The sequence below is a fragment of the Ursus americanus genome, chromosome 14 (genome assembly GCF_024610735.1).
Source record: "Ursus americanus isolate L20-20 chromosome 14, mUrsAme1.1.p, whole genome shotgun sequence".
Taxonomy (NCBI): domain Eukaryota; kingdom Metazoa; phylum Chordata; class Mammalia; order Carnivora; family Ursidae; genus Ursus; species Ursus americanus.
The window spans coordinates 70393239-70417185 of NC_142140.1; the positions used below are offsets into that span (position 1 = coordinate 70393239).

General features: G+C 51.7%; 1 protein-coding gene across 1 annotated transcript in view; it reads right to left on the minus strand.

Annotated features, from left to right (window-relative positions):
* The window catches only part of SLC47A1 (solute carrier family 47 member 1), a 35594-nt gene extending 16902 nt beyond the window's left edge, over window positions 1-18692 (minus strand). Inside the window, exons 1-12 of the mRNA XM_045778179.2 lie at window positions 18227-18692; window positions 13974-14075; window positions 12440-12508; window positions 11348-11496; window positions 10034-10076; window positions 8519-8563; window positions 5354-5451; window positions 4956-5053; window positions 4738-4851; window positions 4586-4653; window positions 647-755; window positions 450-525 (exon numbers count right to left, since the gene is read on the minus strand). Coding sequence (XP_045634135.2) covers window positions 450-525; window positions 647-755; window positions 4586-4653; window positions 4738-4851; window positions 4956-5053; window positions 5354-5451; window positions 8519-8563; window positions 10034-10076; window positions 11348-11496; window positions 12440-12508; window positions 13974-14075; window positions 18227-18415 — 1160 coding nt within the window. The 5' untranslated portion in view covers window positions 18416-18692. The remainder of the gene's footprint in view (window positions 1-449; window positions 526-646; window positions 756-4585; window positions 4654-4737; window positions 4852-4955; window positions 5054-5353; window positions 5452-8518; window positions 8564-10033; window positions 10077-11347; window positions 11497-12439; window positions 12509-13973; window positions 14076-18226) is intronic.
* Between the last annotated feature and the right edge of the window lie 5255 nt (window positions 18693-23947).

Sequence of the window (23947 nt, forward strand, 5' to 3'; positions counted from 1 at the left end):
CAATCTGTCTGCTAATGTGAATCTTTTTGAGATGACCTATCAGGGATATTTTAACTTCAATCTGAACTGACGAGTATATTACGCAACTTGTACACACCAGGGACTTGGGCAAATTGAGATACCGAAATGCTTCGTGTCATTGGCACCGGAATAATTAACTGGAAATGTCACCAATGGGACCCCAAAGGGGTTTCCTTCTTTAAAAGACACACAGATCCTGACCACCAGCAGCATCTCTCAGCACCCGGGCCTGCACAGCGGCCTTCTAGAGGGTAAATGACCTCCAAGAGCTCACCTGTTCTTCCCAGGTCACAGGAGCGGGTTTGTCATCTTGCCAACGGCTCAGGGACCCTCCACAATGCCACACTCCCAGGAAGCCCGGTGTGAAGGCATCTACCCAACCATTCCTTCCCGTGGATTTCCCATTTCAAGAAAATCTTCACACTCACCGGTCGGTAGTGAAAATGTACCCCACAACGTCCTTACAGCTTAACATCACGACACACAAGGTTACAGCCAAGACTCCTGGAGGTAAAATGGCACAGAGACAACACAGTGAGAAAGGAGGGCTGCAGGGAACCGCGCAGCTGGGCTTCCCGGGCAAAGACCGCTCCGGTGAGTCACTGGCGGGAGACTCTTTAAGCACCTGTGACCAGCAGGGCAACAGTGGAGGACGTCTTGGCCTGCTCGATGTTTCCTGCACCCAGCGCGTTCCCTACCCGGATGCTGGCAGCCACACTGAAGCCTGAAGGTATCTAGAAGCCAAAAGAACCATACGACAATGACAAGGGAAGAGTGAATGGGGAGCAAAGCTGCAGCCTGGCCTCTGGGCTCCTTTGTGAGCCGCACCGGGAATCTTCTCCAGGGCGGAGGAGCCTGGGAGGTCGTGCTGCACACCTCCTTGGTAAAACTCTGTGCAGAAAGTTCTGAGAAGGCGAATTTGCAACATCCCCTTTGTCTAGCAGGGTGCCCCCAGGCTAAGGTGAATGGGCCTCACTCACTGGGCTTTTGAGCAGAGCTTCTAGGGTATACAATGGGCGGGTCCTGCACAATCACATTCCTCTCCCCACCCCCCCACCCCCCCACCTCCCGCCTGTGGCCAGACAAGAGCCCAAGCTAAGTCTGAAAGACCATCAAGGGACCAAATTTAGAAGACAGGGGCGCCTGGGTGGCTCAGTGGGTTCAGAGTCTGCCTTCGGCTCAGGTCATGATCTCAGGGTCTTGGGATCAAGCCCCCTCATCGGGCTCTTTGATCAGCAGGGAGCCTGCTTCTCCCTCTCCCCCTGTCCTTCCCCTGACTCGGGCTCTATCTCGCTCTCTAATGAATAAATAAAAACTTAAAAAAGTTCAGAAGACAGAATCTTAAAACGGTGACCTTCCCCCTTCCCCAAAATGTGGGGTAAAAAGGAACTTAAGGAGGGGCGCCTGGGTGGCACAGCGGTTAAGCGCCTGCCTTCGGCTCAGGGCGTGATCCCGGCGTTCTGGCATTGAGCCCCACATCAGGCTCCTCCGCTATGAGCCTGCTTCTTCCTCTCCCACTCCCCCTGCTTGTGTTCCCTCTCTCGCTGGCTGTCTCTATCTCTGTCGAATAAATAAATAAAATTAAAAAAAAAAAAAAGGAACTTAAGAAAACAGAAAGGTGCATAGAAAGCAGATAGCAGGCTACCCTTTTGAGTGGGGGGAGGGTCGGGGAAGGGCAGGATGAAAAGCGGTGTGAAAGCAGACACAGGAAGGCAGGATGGCGCAGCCGGTTAGGAATGGGAGTTTTTGAGACCACACTGCTTGGGTTCAAGTCCAGACGCAGGCATTTATCAGCTGTGTAACCCTGAACACGTGACTCACCCTCTCTTGCCCTCAACTGTTTTCTGTCAGTGGGATCCTGTAACAGAGCCTACCTTGCAGGGTTACTGCGGGGATGGGAGGAGTCTATACGCCAGCTGCCTAGAACAAGGCCTCACGTGTAGTAATTACTCAATAAAAATTAGGCATTACTAGTATCTACAAATTTACCACTTGAGAAAGTGGTATTAGTTTAAAAAAAAAAAAAAAAGGAGTCACCACCCATTGGAACATGCATTTTGCCTAATAGACAGGCTGACCAACGGGCAGGACCGTAGAAATCTCAGACTGAGGCACGCAGAAGACCTACAAGACGGACCCAAGCCGGGAACTTGCCAGTGGGAGCAGACAGACAGCTCTCCCACGGATAATTAACTACCAAGGGAAAGAGAGGGATGTCCGTGATGAAGAAAACCCAGCAGACACCACCCTTCACCAAGAAATCAAGTTCGTATCACCAGTCGTGGAACAAATGCATGTCACCTGCCTCCTGCCAGAACGTGCGAGCAGCACACAGTGACACTTCTGTCCTATTCCTGCCAAAAACGCAGACTTGGAAACTATTCACGAGGAAGTGTCAGCTCGACAAATTGAGGGAAAGTCTGTATAAAGTGGCCCCTGTTTTTCAAAGACATCAAGGTCAAGAACAACAAAGAAAGGCTGAGGATTTGTTCTAGATTCAAGAACATTAAGGAAGCATAACACTTCAGGGGCGCCTGGTTGGCTCAGTCAGTTAAGCCTCCGATTCTTGGTTTCGGCTAGGGTCGTGGTCTTGGGTCATGGGATCAAGTATTGGGCTCTACACTCAGCGAGGAATCTACTGGACATTCTCTCTTTCTGTACCTTCTTCCTCACCCCCACTCGAGCTTGTGCCCGCACACGCACTCTCTCTCAAATAAATAAATCTTAAAAAAAAAAAAAAAAAAGAAGCATAAGACTTTAGTTCTGGGAAAAAACCAGTTGTACAGGACATTATCAGAAGAATGGATGGTATTCGAATATGGATTGTGGAGGTGGTAGACGGGTAGAAACACAGATTGATCGACAGAGAAAAGAAATGGGGCAAAATATGAACAGCTGGGGGGCGCCTGGGTGGCACAGCGGTTAAGCGTCTGCCTTCGGCTCAGGGCGTGATCCCGGCGTTATGGGATCAAGCCCCACATCAGGCTCCTCCGCTATGAGCCTGCTTCTTCCTCTCCCACTCCCCCTGCTTGTGTTCCCTCTCTCGCTGGCTGTCTCTATCTCTGTCAAATAAATAAATAAAATCTTAAAAAAAAAAATATGAACAGCTGGGGAATAAGAGTAAAGGGCACAAATCCTTCTTTCAATTAGAGAAATACAAGCGTCAATTCTTCTAAGCCTGTTGGAAAGCATGTGACAATATATGCAAAAGACTCGAAACTGTAATTGAATTTCACTTCGAGGAATTTATCCTAAAGAAATAAGCAAGTATGTAAAGATATTTGTCTAAAGCGTCTTTGAAGTGTTGTTCGTAATATTGAAACATTTGAAATTAAATATTCCACAATAGGAGATGGATTTAAAAATGATATGTACAAGGAGACACTGGTAAGTGTTTTGATTTGGACATAGTTACTGAACTTACTGCAACTTAAAATGTGTATTAAATATCCAGTGTTGAAGCAATGAATACAGGTTTAAAAATTCTGCTGAGAACAGAATAAAAGCAAAAACCAAAAACACACATCCCCAACAGAATGATTCTTTAAAAAACAAATTGGAACTACAGGGGTGCTTGGTGGCACATTCAGTTAAGCGTCCGACTCCTGGTTTCAGCTCAGGTCTGATATTGAGGTCGTGAGATCGAGCCCCATGTCTGGCTTCAAGCTCAGCACAGAGTCAGCTTGAGATTCTCTCTCCCTCTCCCTCTGCTCCTCTCACTGCTGCCCACCCCCCCCCACACTCTTCTCAAGTAAGTAGATACATCTTTTTTTAAAAAATAGGAAATACATATTTTATGTAATTTTTAAATATAACCAACATCAAGGTGGGGCAGGGGGGATGATCTAATCCCTTTCACATGACAATTCTCTTTCTAAAGCGGCACTTGCTAGAGATGAAAGCCCTTCAGAATTTCCAGGTGCTGTTCCAGAAAACAAAGCCACAGGAAAGCCCCTAACAACTGGCATTCTTCTCTAGCACATCGAAATCTCCCTCCTTTCCAAGGCTGAGTGATACTCCATTGTATGGACAGAGCCGTCTGCTTCATCCGTTGACAGACACTTGGGTCGCTTTCACCTTTTCGCTACCGTGAATGATGCTGCTGTGGCCTGTGCACGGGTATCTGCTGGAGACCCTACATTCAGGTCTTTGGGGTCCACCTAAGAGTGGTCACACGGAGCTTAAGAAGCATCAGACCCAGGCAGGCGCGGAGCTCGGGGAGACACAAGGAGCTAGGCTCTTCTTGCCATGCATCTGGCACCATCACCCCTCGGGCCCCCTACCTGTCCCCGCAAGGCATCTGTGTCGTGACGACATGAAAATATTCTTTGGCAATCAAGGATGCGCGTGACCAGCACTGAGCAACTCATTCTTCCAAACTTCCCAGAGCTCCCAGGGAAGACCCCATCGTTCCAAATGGACCCTCCCTGGCTCCAGGATGAAATTTCACTTTCGTCAATCCGTTTAAAAACTACTAAGTGATGAATGCCTACATGCATTCTTCGGACTCTTCTTTCAAGGGGAACGTCCAGCACATCCCCACAACCAGCCCCCAGACACTCACCAAGAACAAAATAACGGTCAGTTCATACACGACAGACTGGGCTCCCAGCTCCACCACGCCAAGGATACCTGGTAGAGAGAGACAGCTGACAACGTGCTTCCAGACGGGGCCCCGCGTTGACGCCCGCCATCGCCACCTGTCCCCACACTGACCGCTCAGTAAGTTGCCGATCTCGTAGGCCCACCACTCCATGCACAACATGAGCATGCCGGGGATAGCCAGGTTGAAAAAGGAGGTCCAGTCCTCCAGACACTCACGGGACCACCCTGCAGCGGGGACGCAGACACATGAGCGACACGTGGTGGCTGGGCTGGACCTCAACCCAAGACCAAACCCGCATCCGACTTGGAAGACAAACGGCGGTCTTTACCTCCCCAGGTAGCTTGATGCAGTTTCCTCCCACGGATGTAGAAGAAGAGAAGCAGTGCCAGGGTGTACTGGGAAATCGTATTTGCCAGCGCCGACCCCCTGGGAAGAAGAGTGCCAGTGAGGGACGTGCGCGTCCTCCGTCCTGCTGGGACGCCTGCGTAAGCCCTGATCACGTCCTCTTTCTGGGGCAGCCTCACTGTGCATTCCAAACAGTGTATCCGGAGTGGCCCAGGGAGGGGACCACACACGGACACGTGACCAGGTCTAGGTCCCCCCCCCCCACCATGCTGCCCTGGAAAAGCCACAAGGTCATTCCTTCCCCGTCCCAAGGTCATTCCTTCCCCCGTCCCAAGGTCATTCCTTCCCCCGCCCCCCGACCCAAGAATCAGTTAGACTCACATCACCCCAAGATGCAGCTGATAAAGAAACAGATAGTTGATGAGGGCATTGACGAGGTTGGCTGCTATTCCGGTTAGGACCTGGGGCAGTACGATTCCCTGAAACGAGGAGAGACCACACCCCGTGCTGGAGACCAAGGAGCGGGACTGCCACTTTGTCCCCCAATACACTGGCACGGTGAGCTGCCACAAGGACCTAACTGGATGCCATCCTTGCTGCTCCTACCTTCCTGCCTCCCACCCCCTCCTCCTCCTCCCGGAGGCGTGAAGCATGGGGCTCCGGCCACAGGGATACAGGCAGGCGATGAGAAGGCAGAGGAGAAGCAGGAAGACAAAGCGGTTGGCCTTCCAGAAGGAAGGACTGGCAGGGACTGACTGTAAACAAGTCGCCTTCTGCTCCGGACGCTGGGTGAAAGCTCGGCGCTTTCTGGACCAAACGGAAGCTCAGGGATCGGAGAAAATCTAAGACGACCTAAATGTGGGAAGGACTCCATCACACCTGGCTCTGCTCAGCAGCACAGGGCAGAAAAGTCCAGGCCCACGGGCATCTCGATGTAAGACTTCCGGCGGAAGAGGGAAAGGACGCACACGGGCTGGGGATACAGAGCTGCGTGCCGACCATCGGGACAGATTCTCGGACACGACAAAGCCAGCGGTGACAATCACAGGAGGTGCTGTTTCTCCTGGCTGTAAACTGTCACCCAGCCCCTTCTCTGAATGCTTTTTCTCTGAGAAACCCGGCTCTCTAAAATCCCAGACCACTGGACATTTTGCTGTTTGCTGTATCTCAGTAAACCTAAAAGATTCGTCTCCTGCCTGGGGGATTGACGTCACTCACACACAGAAAAAGCAGCCTCGATTTCCAACTCAGGAGGGGAGCCTCTCGTGGGTTTCTGGACGCGGCAATCTGCATCTATCTGAGCTCCCCAAGGAGAGAGGACTGGGGTCCTCTTGGCACGGCAGACCCTTTCCTGCTTTGCTCCGAGCCCATCAAAGCATGGCCTCCCCTGGATTGCACCTGGACTCCACCCTTCAGAATCGTAGCATCTTCCCCCTTTGCTGGATGGGAACCACACTCCTCTGATCTCCGCTATGGCTGGCAAACCCGACTCTTGCCATGCTGCGGGTCTGTCTCTAGGGGCCTCAGCAGTCCTGGGCTTGGGGACCGAGACAAGGATCGTGGCCAGCCACCACTATGGCTCACTTACTTATCAGGTGACCTTGCTTAGTTTTAGCAAAGGAGGCAGGTGACTACACCTGCCTTTTATGTAGAAAGTCAAGGAAGTAACGTGGGGTGGGCTTGGCCCAGGAAAGGACTGGCAGCTGGGAGCCTCGGTAAGAGGCTCCTGAAGTTATCACGGAAGCAAGAGGAAGAACGAGAGAGAACTGAAGCATGGGGGGTAGGGAGGGGACAGGCAGGACCTCCAGGACCGTCACTGATGGGCTGTGGGAGTGAAGGAAAAGATGGGAGTCCCACATGAGAACAGGTTACCCCAAGAGAAGATGTTGGAGGCCACTAACTGGGAGGGAACGCGGGGAAGTGGACAGACAGGCCTGGGGGCTGAGAAGATCAAGGGCACAACGTGCACGGGCCTCCCACGGGCAGCGGGCAAGACTGGCGGTTAGAGCTGGAAATGTGGGAGCCACGCGCACGCTGATGGAAATGGAAAACACGCAGACACACAGCTTCCCAAAGAGGAAGGTCAGCAGAAGCCGGTGGGGTTGCCTTCTCGAACTCTCCCCACTAAAAGTCTAAGCAGCCCCCCGGTTTCCTCCGGGCTCTTCCCACCCTGTCCAGCCATGTTAACTTTGCCCGCAGACCAGCTGCTTCGCCCTGTGGCGGAAGCCGGGTTACATGCAACTCCTGGCTCCCCCTCCTGTCCTGCAGCCAATGGGTCCTCTCATTCTATAGGACCCACCCCGCATGTCTCCCGTTCCTCCCACAGGGCATCCTTTCTTGTCACAGACCCACAGCATCTTTTGTACGGACCACATCTGTGACTCTCCTCTCTTCTCCTGGCCATCAATGGGTTTCCCAGCAGCTGAAAGATCCACACCAGAGGAACAAACACAAGGCCCCGAGCGCTGACCCGGGCCAACCCGCCTCTCTGGTTCTGTCCTCCACGGTGTCCCTCCACCCACATCGTGGCCTCTGCAGTCCCGCCTGTCAGTGACTCGGACACCTTGGGAACCCCGCATGTTCTCCAAAACCCAGTTCACGCCTCCTGGCCCCTCAGCTTCCAGCTTCTACTTCTAGAACTTTCCTTGTCCCTCAGAGAATGACAGAGAGGGGTTTTCACTTCCACTCTCCCCACTGGATCAAGCTGGAGCCTGCAGTCAGGAGCCCCCACGTTTGCTGGGAGACTGACAGTCAGCGAGAAGGTTCTGAGCAGGCTAAGTCCTCTCTGTGGCTTCAGACAAGGTTACGGGCTGGCAGCAGACATGGAGATTTCTGCCTCTTTCTAGACACTGATGTAGGTTTGAAATGGTTCGCTCACAGGGTAATAGCTTACATTGAAGAACGCTAACTAGACGGAAAACCTCCTCCCTTCCCTCTTCCCTTCGTTGTTCCCTTGCTGTGTCCCGGAGAACCTACCTCCGTGGCCATGACCCACTGCCCGGTACCCTCATGGACCTGGATTCATCTGGAAGGAAGTCCATGGTCCCACATAGGCTGACGTCATAAATCCATACCTACCATCCCAGGTCTTCGGCTGTTGCTGTTAGTCACGTGCGGAGGCCTAACTGACGTGAGGGATCATCAGGACGTGGGCCTTCACGCCCACTGAGGAGAGTCGGGCCCTTCGGACCCATCTGAGCGGAGAGGTTGGCTCCCTGGAGCCCGACAGGCGCCCTCTGCGGGGCACACGGGCACGCACCCTTCCTTCCAGGGGCCCAGTAACAGCACAGAGCCAAAGACCGACGGCTACAGTGCTAACCCTATCCGGCCAATGACAGTACTTCCGAGAGAGAATCGGGTAAGAATTTTCCAGAGCCAACAATAACGTATCCTTTCCTTGATGTCACCTCATAAACCTCTCCACACCAAAGTCCTGCCCCTACAACACGGGGAAATGTACTTCAGTGGCTCGTATTTTCGCCCCCCCCATCGCCGAAAGGCATAAACTCCCATGAGCCCCCCAAAGAGAAAAAGAGTCTGCATTACCTGGCTGAGCAAGTATTTCACTTGTAACGCATAAAGGAAGGTTGCCTACAAGAGAACAAGAAATGAACATTAACATCTTGGCCTTGCCATGCAGCCGTGAGCTGGGAGCCACGGCTTGGCTGCCCTCTGCTCCCACATGAGCGACAGGGCCACACCATCTCAAGAGGGGACAGGGAGGGGGACAGGGCACGGCAGCCAGGGTGTCTCGGGGCCAGGGTGCTCCAAACATCTCTTTGATGGATGGACATGATCGTAGAGACCCTAGAGTCTGGGAGAGCGAGTCCCTGGAGTGCATGGCAAGGATTCTTCTGGGGGTGGTGGGCTGTCAAGGACACCCCTGGGCAAACTCCAGGGGAGGCACCCCATTTATGTAGACTGGGCAACAGTCCTATCTGGTAATTAAACCTGAAAGATTTCAGGATAAATCAAAAACCACAAGGCCAATCAGGAGAGCAGACAGCCAGTTTTAAGAGCTGAATTGCATCCACCCAAATTTCTATGTCGCAGCCCTGATGTCCGATGCGACCTTTATTTGGGGATAGTCTTTCAAGAGGTGATTAAGGGGCGCCTGGGTGGCACAGCGGTTAAGCGTCTGCCTTCGGCTCAGGGCGTGATCCCGGCGTTATGGGATCGAGCCCCACATCAGGCTCCTCTGCTATGAGCCTGCTTCTCCCTCTCCCACTCCCCCTGCTTGTGTTCCTCTCTAGCTGGCTGTCTCTATCTCTGTTGAATAAATAAATAAAATATTTTAAAAAAAATAAAGAGGTGATTAAGTTAAAATGAGGTGGGCCCTCATTAGGGTGGGCCCTGGCCCAAAAGGACTGGTGTCATTATAAGACGAGGAACCCTAGGGCTTCACCTGCTCAGGGGGACACCAAGGAGAAGAGGCAGCAAGAAGGAGGCCGTCTGCAAGCCCGTGGAGAGAGGCCTTGGAGGACACCAACCCTGCCACACCTTGACTTGGGACTTTCCCACTTCTTGAGAAAAAATCGGTTTCTGGTGTTCGAGCCAGCCAGTCTGTGCCTTTCTGTTACGGCAGCCCGTGCAGACCAAGACAGCCGTACCGTCCCCAACTGCGTAAAATGAGCCTGGATTGTTCGCCGGCCACGCACCTCTGCGTCCAACATGAACACACGCTGAGGGCCCTGTGTGATCACGCTCAGCAAGGAAAACAATCTAAAAGTTCAGAGGGAGGCCCTGAGGCGTCCTGACGTGGGGAAGAATTTACCACCACCCAAAAAAAAAAGTCTGAACTCCTTTTCCGGGAGGATTCCAGAGGTCCCTCTAGGCATAGGAGCTCAGGACGAGGCCTCCTGGACTTGCCTTGACCTGGGCGTTTCTTGAGGGACAGACGTTCACGTCTTTCCTGGGCATAATGAAAGCCATGCTTCTTGAACGAGCCAGGGTCACATGTGGGAATCCTAGGAGACTGACCCAATGCACTGAGCTCACAGGTACCCCAGCTGCCTTGTACCACCGAACCTCAAGGGGGCCTCGTAACCGTTGAAAACTTACAGGAAGAGCTGGAACGAAGACCATGACGTAGTCCTGGGTAAGCCTATATAAGGAAAAGAAAAAAAAAAGGTGGCAGGGGTTTCCCTTTCAAGGGAAGGGTAGGGAGAATGAGCAAATGAACATTGCCTTCCCCGTTCTTGGCTCTTACTGAACGAATGGGCTTGAGTGCAGGAGCAAAACGTAAACATGGACACATAGACCTTATCATCTCATAACCCAGTTATAACCCTCTCTTGGTTCCTCCACATCTTTAGATCCAAGAAAGGGTTTTTCAAACTCAGCACGATGGCCCGATAATTCTCTGCTGTGCGTGCAAGGATGTTTTGTAGTATCTCTGGCTTCTCCCAATACCAGTACTGATAACCGGAAATGCCCCCCAACATTGCCAAATGTCCCCTAAGTTCACAGCCACTGCCCTAGAACAAGAACTTATTTTAAAGGAGGGGCGCCTGGGTGGCTCAGTCGTTAAGCGTCTGCCTTAGGCTCAGCTCAGGGCATGATCCCGGGGTCCTGGGATCGAGCCCCGCATCGGGCTCTTCCGCTATGAGCCTGCTTCTTCCTCTCCCACTCCCCCTGCTTGTGTTGTCTCTCTCTCCAATAAACAAAATCTTTTTTTAAAAAAAAGGGGGGGGAAGACGCCTGGGTGGCACAGCGGTTGGGCTTCTGCCTTCGGCTCAGGGCGTGATCCTGGCGTTATGGGATCGAGCCCCACATCAGGCTCCTCCGCTATGAGCCTGCTTCTTCCTCTCCCACTCCCCCTGCTTGTGTTCCCTCTCTCGCTGGCTGTCTCTCTCTGTCAAATAAATAAATAAAATCTTTAAAAAAAGAACTTATTTTGAAGGAATTTATGAACTAACCCAGCAGGCCTCAAACTCAGCAACACATCAGACAACACATCAGAATCATGCAGGGGAACTCGGAAAGACACTGGTGCCCATGCTGCCCCCCGCAGGACAATTAAAACAGAACGCTGAGAGGGGAAGGGGGGACCAGGTACGGTGGGTTTTTAAAACACCCAAGTGATGTGAATATAAACCAGGGTCAAGAACCACAAAACCATGAACAAACAGCCATAGATCACTACCTCAAAACTTTTCACCCGGAAGTCATGCAAATAAGGACGTCTAGACCTTAGGTGCCGGGTGTGGACAGCACTATGGCCTGGCAGAAGTCACCTAGGGAACCCTTGACCGCCCTCGTGGTGTGTGGCCTTGTCCCTGGCCTTTGTAATTCCTGGAAGCTGAACTTGGATGGGACCATTTTTCCGCCAAGATGGACCCCACCCCGCCCACTGCGACGTGGGCTCCCCCTTACCTGGACACGGCCGGGTCCTGCCGGAAGAGCAACAGCATCTTCTGGGCGTTGAGGAAGAGCGCCCAGCAGGGGAAGCAGGAGAGAAGCAGTACCAGGGTGGCCTTCTGCAGGATGACCCCCACATGCTTCAAGTTCTGGCTCCCATACGTCTGCGTGCACACGGTCAAAACAAACCCATTAGCAGAGAGACGGCACCCCCTGGACACCCCCCCCCAAAAGCCTTCAATCCCGATCCACAAAGATGGTCCTACGACTTTGCCACACTCTCTCGTGCCGCACTTGGCTGCCCATTAGAATCACCTGGAAGGCATTTAAGACACTGATGCCACGGTCCCACCAGAGACAGTCTGGATTTAACAGGCCCCGGGTGGGGCCCCAGGCAGCAGTCATTTTTAAAAGCGCCCCGTGAGATTCTAATGGCCAGTCAGAGTAGCATCGGCTGGAAACCTCTTAGAGATGCAATATCTTGTCCCCCCCATAACTCAGAGCAGAAACTCTGGTACGGCCAGTGGGGGGCCAAAACCCACTCCCACGGGCTTCCAAGAGCCCAACTCTGCACGTCTCTCCCTAGGTCATGTCCAGCGACATCTGCGTGGCAGCCTGAGACCAGCTATAGAGAAAGTAGTTCCTTCTGCCACTGGAATGAGCAAACCGTTCAGGTCAGAACATCTTCCTCCTCCCGCCTGAGACCTGGTCATTCAACGTTTAGCAGCATGCCACTGGTGGGACGCTCCCGGCCAGTTTTAACAAGCCCCCCAGGGAGCTCGAGTGGGCTCTCAAGGTTGAGAAAAGCACGGCCTAGCGCCAAACTCAGCGATGTGCAAAGGGCTAGGAGGGTCTTGGACACAATGTCCCCTCTTTGGCCAAAAGGTAACACAAGGCAGCCGTGCAAACATGACTTCCCAAGTCTGCGAGGCACGCGGCCACATTTCCAGAAAGCTAGACAGTGCAAGTGGAATTGAGGGCTTGCTGTCGGGGAGTCCCTCCCTCTGTGCACAAGACCCTCCCCTCCTGCCGGTGGGGCCCTCCCAGCTCCCCTTGCGAGAAGATGTCCAGGGTCCCTTGCGAGAGTCACCTGCGGCTTCCGTTTACCTGGGACATGAGGGTGTCGCAAGCAGAAGATAAGCCGAAACCCACAGAGAGACCAGCGACATTGATAAACTGGAAAAAAAAAATGCAAGACGGCCACGCAGAGTGAAAAGGAGACAGGAAGGCGAATTCTCTGTCCGTCCTGATCGGACGCAGCTGCGTGCCTCTGGGAACCCTCCCAAGTCAGCCTACCCAGCTCTGCCCTCCCCCGAGCCCCTGCACAAATCCGCTGGGCCCGCGTAATTAAAGGACGGGCACAAGTTAAAGAGAGAAAAAATCTCAGCCAGAGGTTATGACCAAGCCTTTGTCTTTAGTAAGCCCTGGGCATTTTGATTCCCAATTTCAGAGAGAATCGTCCTTGAGGGAAATGCCACGTGACACAGTAGCAGCTCTGCCTAAGTCTACTTGCTCCAGACCAAGCATGGCCTGTGACAATATCCTGAAGGACTCTAAGGGCTCAGAACCAAGCCCCTGAAGTCAAGGTCAGAGGGCTCCCAGGTGCACTTGTCTTGACCAGGGTCACCAACTAAAGCCCCGGGTCCCTGGAGCTTTGGGGAGCCGGGGGCAGTACCCCAACACCAGAGCGTGGTATCACGGGATATCTGGCACCTGCCATCTCCACCTGAGCCCGCAGGAACCTAACCAGGGACAGCAGCCTCAACTAGGCTCAGCCTAGAAGCACCAGCCTTCTTGCACTTCCCTTGGCTAAAGAGAATCTGCCAGAGGCTCGCTGAACACTTTTCTTCCCCCAGATTTCCACACATTAAAACCCCAAAAGGATAGTGAAGCCTGGGGTTGCTCACGCTGCTCCCTGAAAGCAAGACAACCCGTGTATATCCCTGGGGGCAATCCGGAATAGTCCTGCATAGTTCAGAGGCAGCGAACGCCAGGGCTGCAGGGACCAGGCAGGAAAGGCGAATGTGTGTCTGAGCAGGGCAAGAGCAAGGGGGAACCGGGGATGCTGCTGAAAGCCACCGACTCCACCTTTCTAGAAACACCTAGCTGGCCAAACGAAACAAGTGTGGCAGGGCCACTGGGCCACCCATAGCCAATTAGCCCCTGGCAGAGGTCAAGGACATCTCTCTTTGGTTTGGGGGATTCACATCTAGGATACAGAAAGGATTTGGGCTTCCTCCCAATTTTAGGTTTGGACACTGGGACCCAGGATGTCACCTTCCAGTTCTAGATCATGGAGATGGAAGTGGGGGCAGAAGCCAGAGTCCCATGGATTACAAAGTCACTGATGTGGGAGACAGAATAACGGCCCTCCAAAGATGTCCTGTCTTAACCCGAAGCCTGGGAAACCATGAGGTTACACGGCAAAGGAGACTTAGAGTTGCAAACGGAAATAAGGTGACGGCCAGGCCAACCCCTTGTTTTTAGCCCAGAGAAACTCATGTGAGACTTCTAACCTCCAGCCCTGTAAGATAACGAATTGTGCTGGTGTAAGGGATTAAAGAGGGGGACTTCCTAACAGCAGCAAGCGGAAACTGGTACAGACGGCTTTCAGAAATGTGTTAGCAAGTCCCATACGTACCGCAATCGCGAGGGTGACAGCATCCAGCTCCAGCTTCCCCAGGTGGCCACAGAACACGGAGCTTACGAAACTGATCAGAAACACCATCAACTGCGCCAAGAACTTGGAAGAGACAGAAGAAGCAGCTGCAGGTGAGTCCCAACCATCACAGTGGGAGGAGGGCGCGAGGGCCCGGGGGGAACCCCCCACCCTCTCCAAATCGACTCCAGTCAGAAGTAAAGAAACCAGGAGGTGCTGGGGGGTGCAGTCAGTTAAGCATCTGACTCTTGGTTTCGGCTCAGGTGGTGATCTCAGGGTCATGAGATCGAGTCCCGCGTCAGGTTCCAAGCTCAGCGCCGCGTCTGCTGGAGATTCTCCCGCTCCCGCTCCCCCCCCCCCCCCCCGCTCTCTCGCACTCAAGGAAATAAATAAATCTTAAAAAAAAAAAAAAAGTGAGCCTCGGCCAACTTTCACAGGCAAACGTGCAACTTCTGGTAGGGTTCTTGAAGGGTATCGAAGAGTTCATTTGTAACCACGATCAGTGCCCCGTTTTTGAGAACTTCCCGACTTTCTGATTCAATTTTTCACGTTAGAATCTCAGGAATTAGGCAATTCTGTTCCCCCACGTGTCTCGAGGACAGCTGTCTCAACAACAGCCTGACTGGCCGTGACTAGAGGTAGTCACATGTACAACAGAAGTCACCAGACGGACCGTGCCTCTGTCTCTTCCTGTCACAAAGGCCCTGCTCGTTTTTCTAGCCAGGCAGCAATAACCCAAACTCTTGCCACCCGCGGGCTTTCGAAGGGTGCTTTCCAAGGCCAGATGCCACAGAGGCAACAGGTGGAAGCCCGCCCAGTGTGCCGCGTGAGCACCCTCCCAGAAGCCCTTCCCAGGGATGCCTGAGAGCGCACTCCTAGCATCGAAAGGTCAGCCCTGGAAAGAGCCGCGAGGTCATGGGGTACAGCCACTCCACGGACACGTGACAAACCCAGGCAGGCGGGCCGAGCAACCAGCCCCAGTCACACAGCTGGTCGGTCACAGAGGCACAACTGGGGCCCAAGTCACTTGACTTGCAGATGGTCAACTGGGGTCAACCTCTTTAGAGGACGAAGTACATGCCAGGCACCAGGGATAGGGACAGAAGATGAACACCGTCGCTCCATTCCTACCCTCACAGAACCCACCATAGAGCAAGGAAAGAGCTTCAGCATGGAATGACACCTCCAATCACACAGGTGATGGGCACTACACAAAGATGACAGGAGCTCTAAGAGCACAGCCTGGGAGTCAGAGAAGATTCTGGAAGCAATGACGTGCCACTGAAACCTGAATGGTGACTAGGCAGGTGCAGATGGGGGTGGGCTGTCTGTCCGGAGAGAACGTTCCAGGCAGAGGAAACAGCAGCAGGAGGGTGTGGGGTCTGAGGCAAGGCTGGGGGAAGGACCACTGGGAGACAGAGAAACGAGATGAGACCCAGGCGCCTGCCAGCAGCCAAACCCCAGAAGACCTTGAAGAGCAACGAAAGGGGGTGACACGCTCACGTGCATAGCCCCACAAAGAGGACTTTGGTGGCTGGCTCCACGTGGAGCATTTGGGGCAGCACGAGCTGCAGAGGGGAGAGGACAGTTGGAGCTGCCGTGGTCCAGGCCTGGAGCCTGGCGGAAGGGAAGGGAAGACCTGCCCCCAGCTGAGAGCCAGTTAGGAGGCCTGGGAGAGGAAGCAAAGGAGCAAGGGAGGGTCCCGGCCCACCCCCAGGCCTCCTCCGCCCACCTGCCGCCACACGCATCACGCGTTGAGATGCCTCCCCTTCCCGCAGACCTTTATCGCCTTAGCCTAGATTGCCCTGCGCGGGCGGCAGCTCGCTCCCGCTGAGCCTTACATATGTCCCTAAGGACTTCCCCCACTGCCTATGGGGTAAAAAGCAAACCGTTAGCCTGCCTTCCTTGTGTGTAGTGTGGCCCCTCCGGCCACATGCCCCTCACCCTGCAGGCTGGCTCTGGTCCTTCTGCCCTGCAGCCCTAGAGGGTTCTCCAGCTCCCTCTCAGGCGCTCCTTTCTGCACACAGATGGAAACCAGCTCCCTCGATTTGGTCCCAGGCTATTCCACTGAGTTTCCCTTCCCGGCAATGCTACTCACAGCCCATGCTCCTGGAGAGCGGGCAACCCCTCTCTGGGATTATTTTTCCGGACTCTGACTTCCCCTGGCAATAAAGGTAAAATAATTTAAAAAAAGAAAAAAGAAAAAAACAGATACCATCCTCAGGACAAAAAGAAAGCATGATTGAAATGCCTGAGGCCAGGCAGTATCAGCTACGCCACCCTCCCCCGCAAATGTTTTCTGCAGGATAAATAGAACATATAGTGACATGTGTTCTGACATGCACCTCTTTCCCTTGTGTGAGAAATAGTCTCTCTCTACAGGCCTCACTGAAAGCTCGATGCGAGAGAGGTAAGGTGAGTCCAGACACCTGAGCCTGACGCCTATCTCAGATCCTCACGGGTCAATGTTCATGTGCGAGGACTGGAACGGAGATGCTGAATGGGACAGACAAAACCACACAGAGGAGATTTGGACCAGGAAACCTACCTAATGGATGGCAGATCCCTAGAGAGCAGAGTATGGGACACCAAGCACGGGAGAAGCAGCAGGCATCCCCTCCTTCTCCAAGCCCCTCAGGAAATAGAAAACTCCCAGCACCTGGGAAAGTGCTGTAGAAAGACCAAGAGGGGCTCCATATACAATTCATAAGACAGTCAACAGGTGCCAGAGCTCTAGGACCAATGTCATTGGGTAAGGCGGTCACATACAAAGCCACACACAAAGGACTGGCAGTAAAATCCCCAAATTGTCTCTCGGTCCTGTTTTCCTTCGTTTGGTTCTTTGTCTTGTTTTTCTAGCTTTTTTCTACAAGGACAAATGTCAATTACACTTATAATTAACATTCCTATATATCTATACACACGTCTGCAACACACATATCCATGTATACACAAACACAAAGAGCCCAGAACTTCAGGCTAGTGCTTGTCCCTGGAGACCTAGAAGGTCCCCTACATCAAGGTTACTTCGGGGACCGAACCCGCAGAGACAAATGACCTGTCCTGGGAGAGGCTGGGTCTCAGAAAGCCGCCCTGTGGTGTGTGTGTTGTATTATCAGGGCAGTAACAGGCTCATCGAGACATTTCTCACAGCAACTCTGCGAAGGAGCTTTGGGCAGACTATTAGCCTCAGTGTTTGGATGGGTAAGCAGAGCTTAGAAGAGGTCAGGAACTACTCAACTTCACACAGCTGTTTCCTGCCCTGCCTTCTGAGATCAAAGCAGGTATGGAGATTCCACACCACACATTCTTTCCGTTTTGCAAGACAGCTTCACAAACCCCTTTTTGCTGGATGGATTTTTGTTTCCTGGCTTAGTCCCCGGCATTATTCTTGCCCCCAGGCACGTAAGAGCCAGTATCACATGATCCCACAAACAGCGGTGTCACCACGCCAGGAACACGCACCTCTCCAACGTCCACTCGATGGCCCAAAACTTACGCCTTAAAACCACAACGGAGTCCACTTGTCCAGTGAAATGACTCACTCCGTTGACTTGAAAACCACCCAAACCGTCGGGGATAGGATTCTAGTTTTTGTGGTTTTTAAAACCCACATAACTTTTAAGTAGATTACGCGGAAAGAGCCCTAACCTAATGATGAGAAGAAACCTCAACTCCAAAGAGAACCACATTAAAGACATTAAAAAAAAACAACACAATAACGGGGGAGGAGAGTGTGGGACAGGACAGGATGCCTCTGGTTTCCTCGTGCAGAGGTTGACTTAATAATTCTGAAGGATTTGGAGATCTCGATCCAAGAGAGGCAGGCAATTTCACCTCCTTCCTCCCCGCCTCAAGGTAACTTAACTGCCTGAAATCCCGACTCGACAGCCAGTTTTCAAACAAGTTTCACAGGGTTCTGGGAACTTACTTACTTCGCTGGAATCCTCACCCAAAAAAGGCGCCCAAGAGAGCCTCTAGGCGAGCAGGTCCCGGCTCCCTGGGGGCTCCCCACGCCCGGGCGGGGGCCCGGCTGCACGAGCGGTGCCAACTGTGCGGAGCTAGTCGGCCCCGGAGAGGGTGCAGGGCGCCGCCTGGGACGCACGCGGAGGCATGAGGCCGCCCGCTCGCTCGCTCTGACCCCCTACCCCCAGGTCACCCGGGGCGACACGCGTACCGGGCCCCCGACCCGCGGGCCCGACCTCCGACCCTCCGACCGAGGCCACTTTACTCACCGCGGGGCCCGCCAGGACCAGGAGCGTTCGCAGCTCCTCTCGGAAGCCGGACAGCAGCACGCAGCGCAGTCCGGGGCGCTCGGGGCTGGCCTCCGGGCCTCCCGGCCCGGGCTCCTGTCCAGCCTCCATGCGCCTGGCGTTCTGCGTTTGGGGAGCGCCGAGGCTGCCTTCCAGAGGGCGCAGGGCCATCCCTGCTCCAGTCCCCGACCCGGACCGCCCGCCCGGCGTCGCGAGCCCGCCTGCAGCCCGGGGCCCAGCGGCGCGCGCCGCCTGTCCGACCACGACCCTGGGCGCATTTCTTGCAGCGCTGCACCGGCGTGGACGCCGGAGGGTCTTGTAGATGTTCACGTAATCCGGGTCTGGGGAGACAGGAGGTTGCAAAAAGTCTGGAGTCAGACGGAAAACGACCCGGCGGGCTGGGGCCTCCGTGCCTCGGACGCCAGGGCTGGCCCCGGCGCCGCTCCTCCTCTCCAGGGTTTCAGATTGTGAAACGCGCGGCGGGGAAGAATCTCGAGTTCTCACTCCGCCCGGGCCGCCAGCCAGGGGCTCGAGTTGGGCGCACACCCGCATAGCGGGCACCACGGCTTTGGCGGTACCCGTTTTAGGGCGTGCACCGAGCTCCTGCTTTGAGGCTTCGTCTGGAACTTGCATACCCCTTTTCTCCCGCCAAATGCACTAAGGAACTTAGAATCTACCAAAGTACAGCAACAAGCCCGCGTTTTCCAAATAGAACTTAGGCCGATTGGCCGGGCTTCTTTGGGTATTTATCCATCAGCCTGAAGTGGGGGGCGGGGGGGGTGGGAACAACAGGTTGTAAGCGTCAACAAACTTGGATTCAGGACTCACGTGCCACGGTCTCCCTGGGAGAGCAGGGCAACTTGCTTGCCTCCTAGAGCCTCGGTTCCCTCATCTGCAAAATTGAAACAATATCTCCATCACTGACCGGGGTGAGGAGCCAGTGAGTTTGCGTGGGTGGACCATCTGGCCTTCAGCCAGCTACACAATAACTGCTTAACAAATGCTAGTCACCAGGACAGGATGATTTCCCTAATAGTCGGAATTCCTTCTGTTGGATAAGTGATCCACCTTTTGGGGCTCACATAACCAGAAAGTTTAGAGTCAGGGATTTTAAAACAAGGTCTTTAATGTTCTCCGTCTTCCCCCTCTCCTCATCTTCCCACCGTTTGTGATGCTCTCCTGGGTTGCATTTTTTTCTCTGCAGGCAACCTCTCTTTCCCTGGAGGGGCAGGGTGGCCTCCAGCAACCTTCATCCCTTTCTTTCCCACCCCCTAAGCCAGATAGTAAGACCCTCCCTGTTCTAGCGCCAAAGAAACAGACAAAAAAAAAAAAAAACAGGGAGGAAATTTATGTATGTAGGTTTCTTGCCCACTTTGAAACAATCATCCTTGGCGGAGAGGTGGGGGGGATAGGTGTAATGTTTGGCTGGACCTTATGCACTCAGCTCTGTCCCAAAAAGGGTGGGTGCTGTTGATGAGGGAAACAAAGCAAAGCAAATGTAGCTTAAATTGAATCTCCTTACAGCTTGCATCCCACTGATAGGTACCTGAAACATACAGAGCGTGACCTTCCTCAGCCCACTCATGGCTGCCTTCCTGCCTTAATTAAAGGCTAAAAGTAATCTTACAGCAGCCAGCCCTCAAGGTCCTCAAAGGACCTTGCTTCCAAATTCCTTATAGACTTATGCTATCCCTAACCCCCACTAACTAAAAAGTACACAGTGACTCCTCACAATCCCAGTGCAGCTCTTTCCATCCACGGGTCCTGTCCCTTTGCTATATAATACAATCACCTTTTTGCAGCAAACACATCTCAAGAATTCTCTCTTAGCCGTTCACTCGCAAACCCAAAACCTTACAAATTTCATCACTAAGACTGGTAATAGACCCAGCAAAATTACATGTAGGGAGTGGAGGAGGCAGCATGAGTCCCAACACACAAAAGTCCTAGGCTGGGTGCTAGGTCTCCAATCATTGGTATTCTTAAACGGCCGTCTGGAGTCCTGGCCAATGCATTAAACATATAACAGAAATGTAAGATACAAATATTAAGAAAGAACAGGTAAGAGCATTAACTTGCAATTACAATTACAGATAATCCAAATAAAGCAAATGGGAAAGAAAGCTAATAGAATAAATAATGGGGTTTAACAAGGTTGCTGCAGGCAAGTTCTTCAACAGGTAATCTCGGTCTTTTATATCGGTAATACCGTATATGAAATGTTGGAAGAAGAAATCTCACAGTAGCAACAAATAAACCCTCCTTGTGATGTGGAAAGGAATTCCCTCCTTAAAGGGGCTGTGTGCAGTGATTTCCAAAGAGCACAGTATGCCAAGAGGGGAAAATAGTAATTTCAGAGTGGAGAAAACTGGAAAACACTACAGCAGCCAGATGGTCAAGGTCTCTCAAAGTCATACTGATAGATGCAACTGCCTCAGTTCCCTATGGCTGCTGTGACAGGTTACCATAAACTTGATGGCTTCAAACAACGGAAATGTATTCTTTCATAGTTCCAGAGGCAAGATGTCTAAACTAGGGGCGCCTGGGTGGCGCAGTCGGTTAAGCATCTGACTCCTGATTTTGGCTCTTGATCTCAGGGTCCTGGGATCAAGCCCTGTGTCAGGCTCCACTCTCAGCACAGAGCCTGCTTGAGATTCTCTCTCTCCCTCTGCCCCCCCCCCCCCACTTGCTCACCATCTCTCAAATAAATACATAAAATCTTTTAAAAAGTAAAATAAGATCAAGGACTTGGCAGCTTGCTTCCCTCTTGGGGGCTCAGAGGGAGAATCTCTTCCATGCTTCTCTCCTACCTTCTGCTGGTTGCCTGCAATCTTTGGCTTTCCCTGTTTTGTGGCAACATAATTCCAATCTCTGTCCCTGCCACCACATGGCATTCCCTGTGTGTCTACCTTTATGTCTCTGATTTCTTATGAGGACACCTGTCACGGGATGAGGACTCATTCTAATTACGACCTCATCCTAACTTCATCACATCTGCAAAGACCCTCTTTTCAAATAAGGTCACATTCTTTTTTCTTTTTTTTTTAAGATTTTATTTATCAGAGAGAGAGCACAAGCAGGGGGAGCAGCAGGCAGAGGGAGAAGCAGACTCCCCGCTGAGCAAGGAGCCTGATGCAGGACTCGATCCCAGGACCCTGGGATCATGACCTGAGCCAAAGGCAGATGCTTAACCAACTGAGCCACCCAGGCGTCCCTAAGGCCACACTCTGAGAGTCCAAGTAGGCCTTTGGGGAAGATGCTATTTAGCCAAGCATGGTACCGTTAATGAGATGGAATGAAAATGGAACTTAACCTTTGGTCTTCTCACCGAAACATACAACCTCCTCCACCCCCCACTCCCACCCCCACCCCCACCCCCCGCAAGTCAAACCATCAGAAAAACATCAGATAAATCCCAATTGAGGGATATTATATAAAATACCTGACCAGCACTGCTCAAAATGGTCAGGGTCAACAAAAAACAAGGACCTGAACTGTCATAGCCAAAAGGTGCCTAAGGAGACAGGACAACAAAATGTAAAGTGGTATCTTGGGTGGAGTCATGGAACAGAAAAAGAACATTAGGTGAAAACCAAGGAAATACGAATGAAGGATGGACTTCAGTTAGTAAGAATGTATCCCTATCAGTTCAGCTCCTGAAAGTTATTGTTTAAATAGAACCAGAACAAATAGATTCAGCTGTCAACAGCAGACAAAGTGGGGATCTGGGAGACACCTGGAAGTTTTCCCCTTGCAGAGAACTGCAAGCAACACTTGCAACTTGTAAATATCTTTACTGGGCAAAAAATAGCAGAGGCAGATGAAACTGACTTGTCGGTTTTGCTGTTCTTCAATTTTCATCTGGATGAAAAGAACCAAAGCTAAATGCAATCTGACCAGAACACAGGTGTTTCTGTGCTTTACCAGGTCTTCAAAAACAATGCTTAAGAATAATCTCAATAGGAAATAGACAGGACATGTCTTTGTGAATTTTAGAAAAGACTTGAATCAGAGACGTGATGTTCTTTCCAAAGTAATATATCCGCTTTTAGTCCACTGCAATATATTTCATACTTAAAAAATTTTTAAAGTGACTCAGAAAGCATTTAGGAGAATAAAATGTATTTTTTTCCTGGGGAAGGAAAGTAACGGGGAGAGAAGTCATTCTGTCAGTTGATTATCAGTTTAAAACAATATGCATCACAAGACTAGACAACTCGATCAAGGGAATGGTAGGCAGCCAAGAAAAAGACCCTACTGATGGGCCTTTTCTTACATTAAAAATTTATATTTACATGGGGTCCCTGGGTGGCTCAGATGGTTAAGCATCTGCCTTCAGCTCAGGTCATGATCTCCAGGTCCTGGGATCAAGCCCCATATCCAGGTCCCGGCTCAGCAGGGAGTCTACTTCTCCCCCTGCCTCTCCCCTTGCTTGTGCTCTCTCTCTTTCTCTCTCAAACAAATAAATAAAATCTTTAAAAAAATTTTTATTATTATTTTTTTACAATGGCCTTTTATTTACAAAGGGCCATTGGAGTCAATGAAGAAGTAAAGGGTACTTGGAACAGTTGTGGAAAAGCACGCTTAACTTGAGCAGCGCTGGGATTTTGGCTGACACTGCATTATATCTGCCCATTTATTCAGAAAGAATGTACCTCATTAATATACTGAGTCTTCCAAGTTCACTATATCCCTACCTCAATTCATTTCTATTCCCCAAATGAGTAATGTACCGAGTGCTGATGACGTTTGACAAATTGTCATTATGTTCACATGAGGCTCTTGAGATTTTTTAAAATCATGTATCGAAGTTACTTTTACCTGCTTTTTGTCCCAGTATTCACCAAAGGAATCACATTTTCTTCTTTAAGGATTTTTTTTTTCTTTTTTTAAGATTTTATTTGTCCGAGAGAACACAAGCAGGCAGAGCAGCAGGCAGAGGGAGAGGGAGAAACCAGCTCCCTGCTGAGCAAGGAGCCGGATGCGGGACTCAATCCTGGGTCCCCGGGATCATGACCTGAGCCAAAGGCAGATGCTTAACCAACTGAGCCACCCAGGCATCCCTCTTCTTTTAGGAGTTTAATGTAAGTTCATCCTAGCTTCCCTAATAATTAACCTTCCCTGGTTTCTGGAATAAACTTCCTTTCATTATGATATACTGTCGTTGGTGTGTGGTGGTGAATTTACTGCGAGTGTTTTATTCAGGATTTTTTAAATCTGTGTGCATAGGTTAGACTTTTCTATCTGTGTTCGCTGTCTTTGTCCAACGTAGGCGATCAACCCATTTATAACTTTGTAGAATCAGTTGTGAAGCTTTCTATTTTTATGCTCTGTAAGTATTAAAATATCATAAGAATTATCTGTTCTTGGGGTGCCTGGGTGGCTCAGTCTTTAAGCGTCTGCTTTTGGCTCAGGTCATGACCCCAGGGTCCTGGAATTGAGCCCCACATCGGGCTCCCTGCTCAGCAAGGAGGCTGCTTCTCCCTTTCCCTCTGCCTCTCCCCCTGCTTGTGCTCGCGCTCCTGTCAAATAAATAAATAAATTCTTTGTCCTTTGAAGGTTTGAAGGCATTCCTCTCGAAGACTGGCTGATGCCTTTTAGGAGGCACAGTTTGCTTGAACATAAAAAAAAAAAAAAAAAAGAAGAAGAAAAAAAAAAGGGACAAGTTTCTATTTCTTACGAGGTCGCTGGTGTATTCAGATT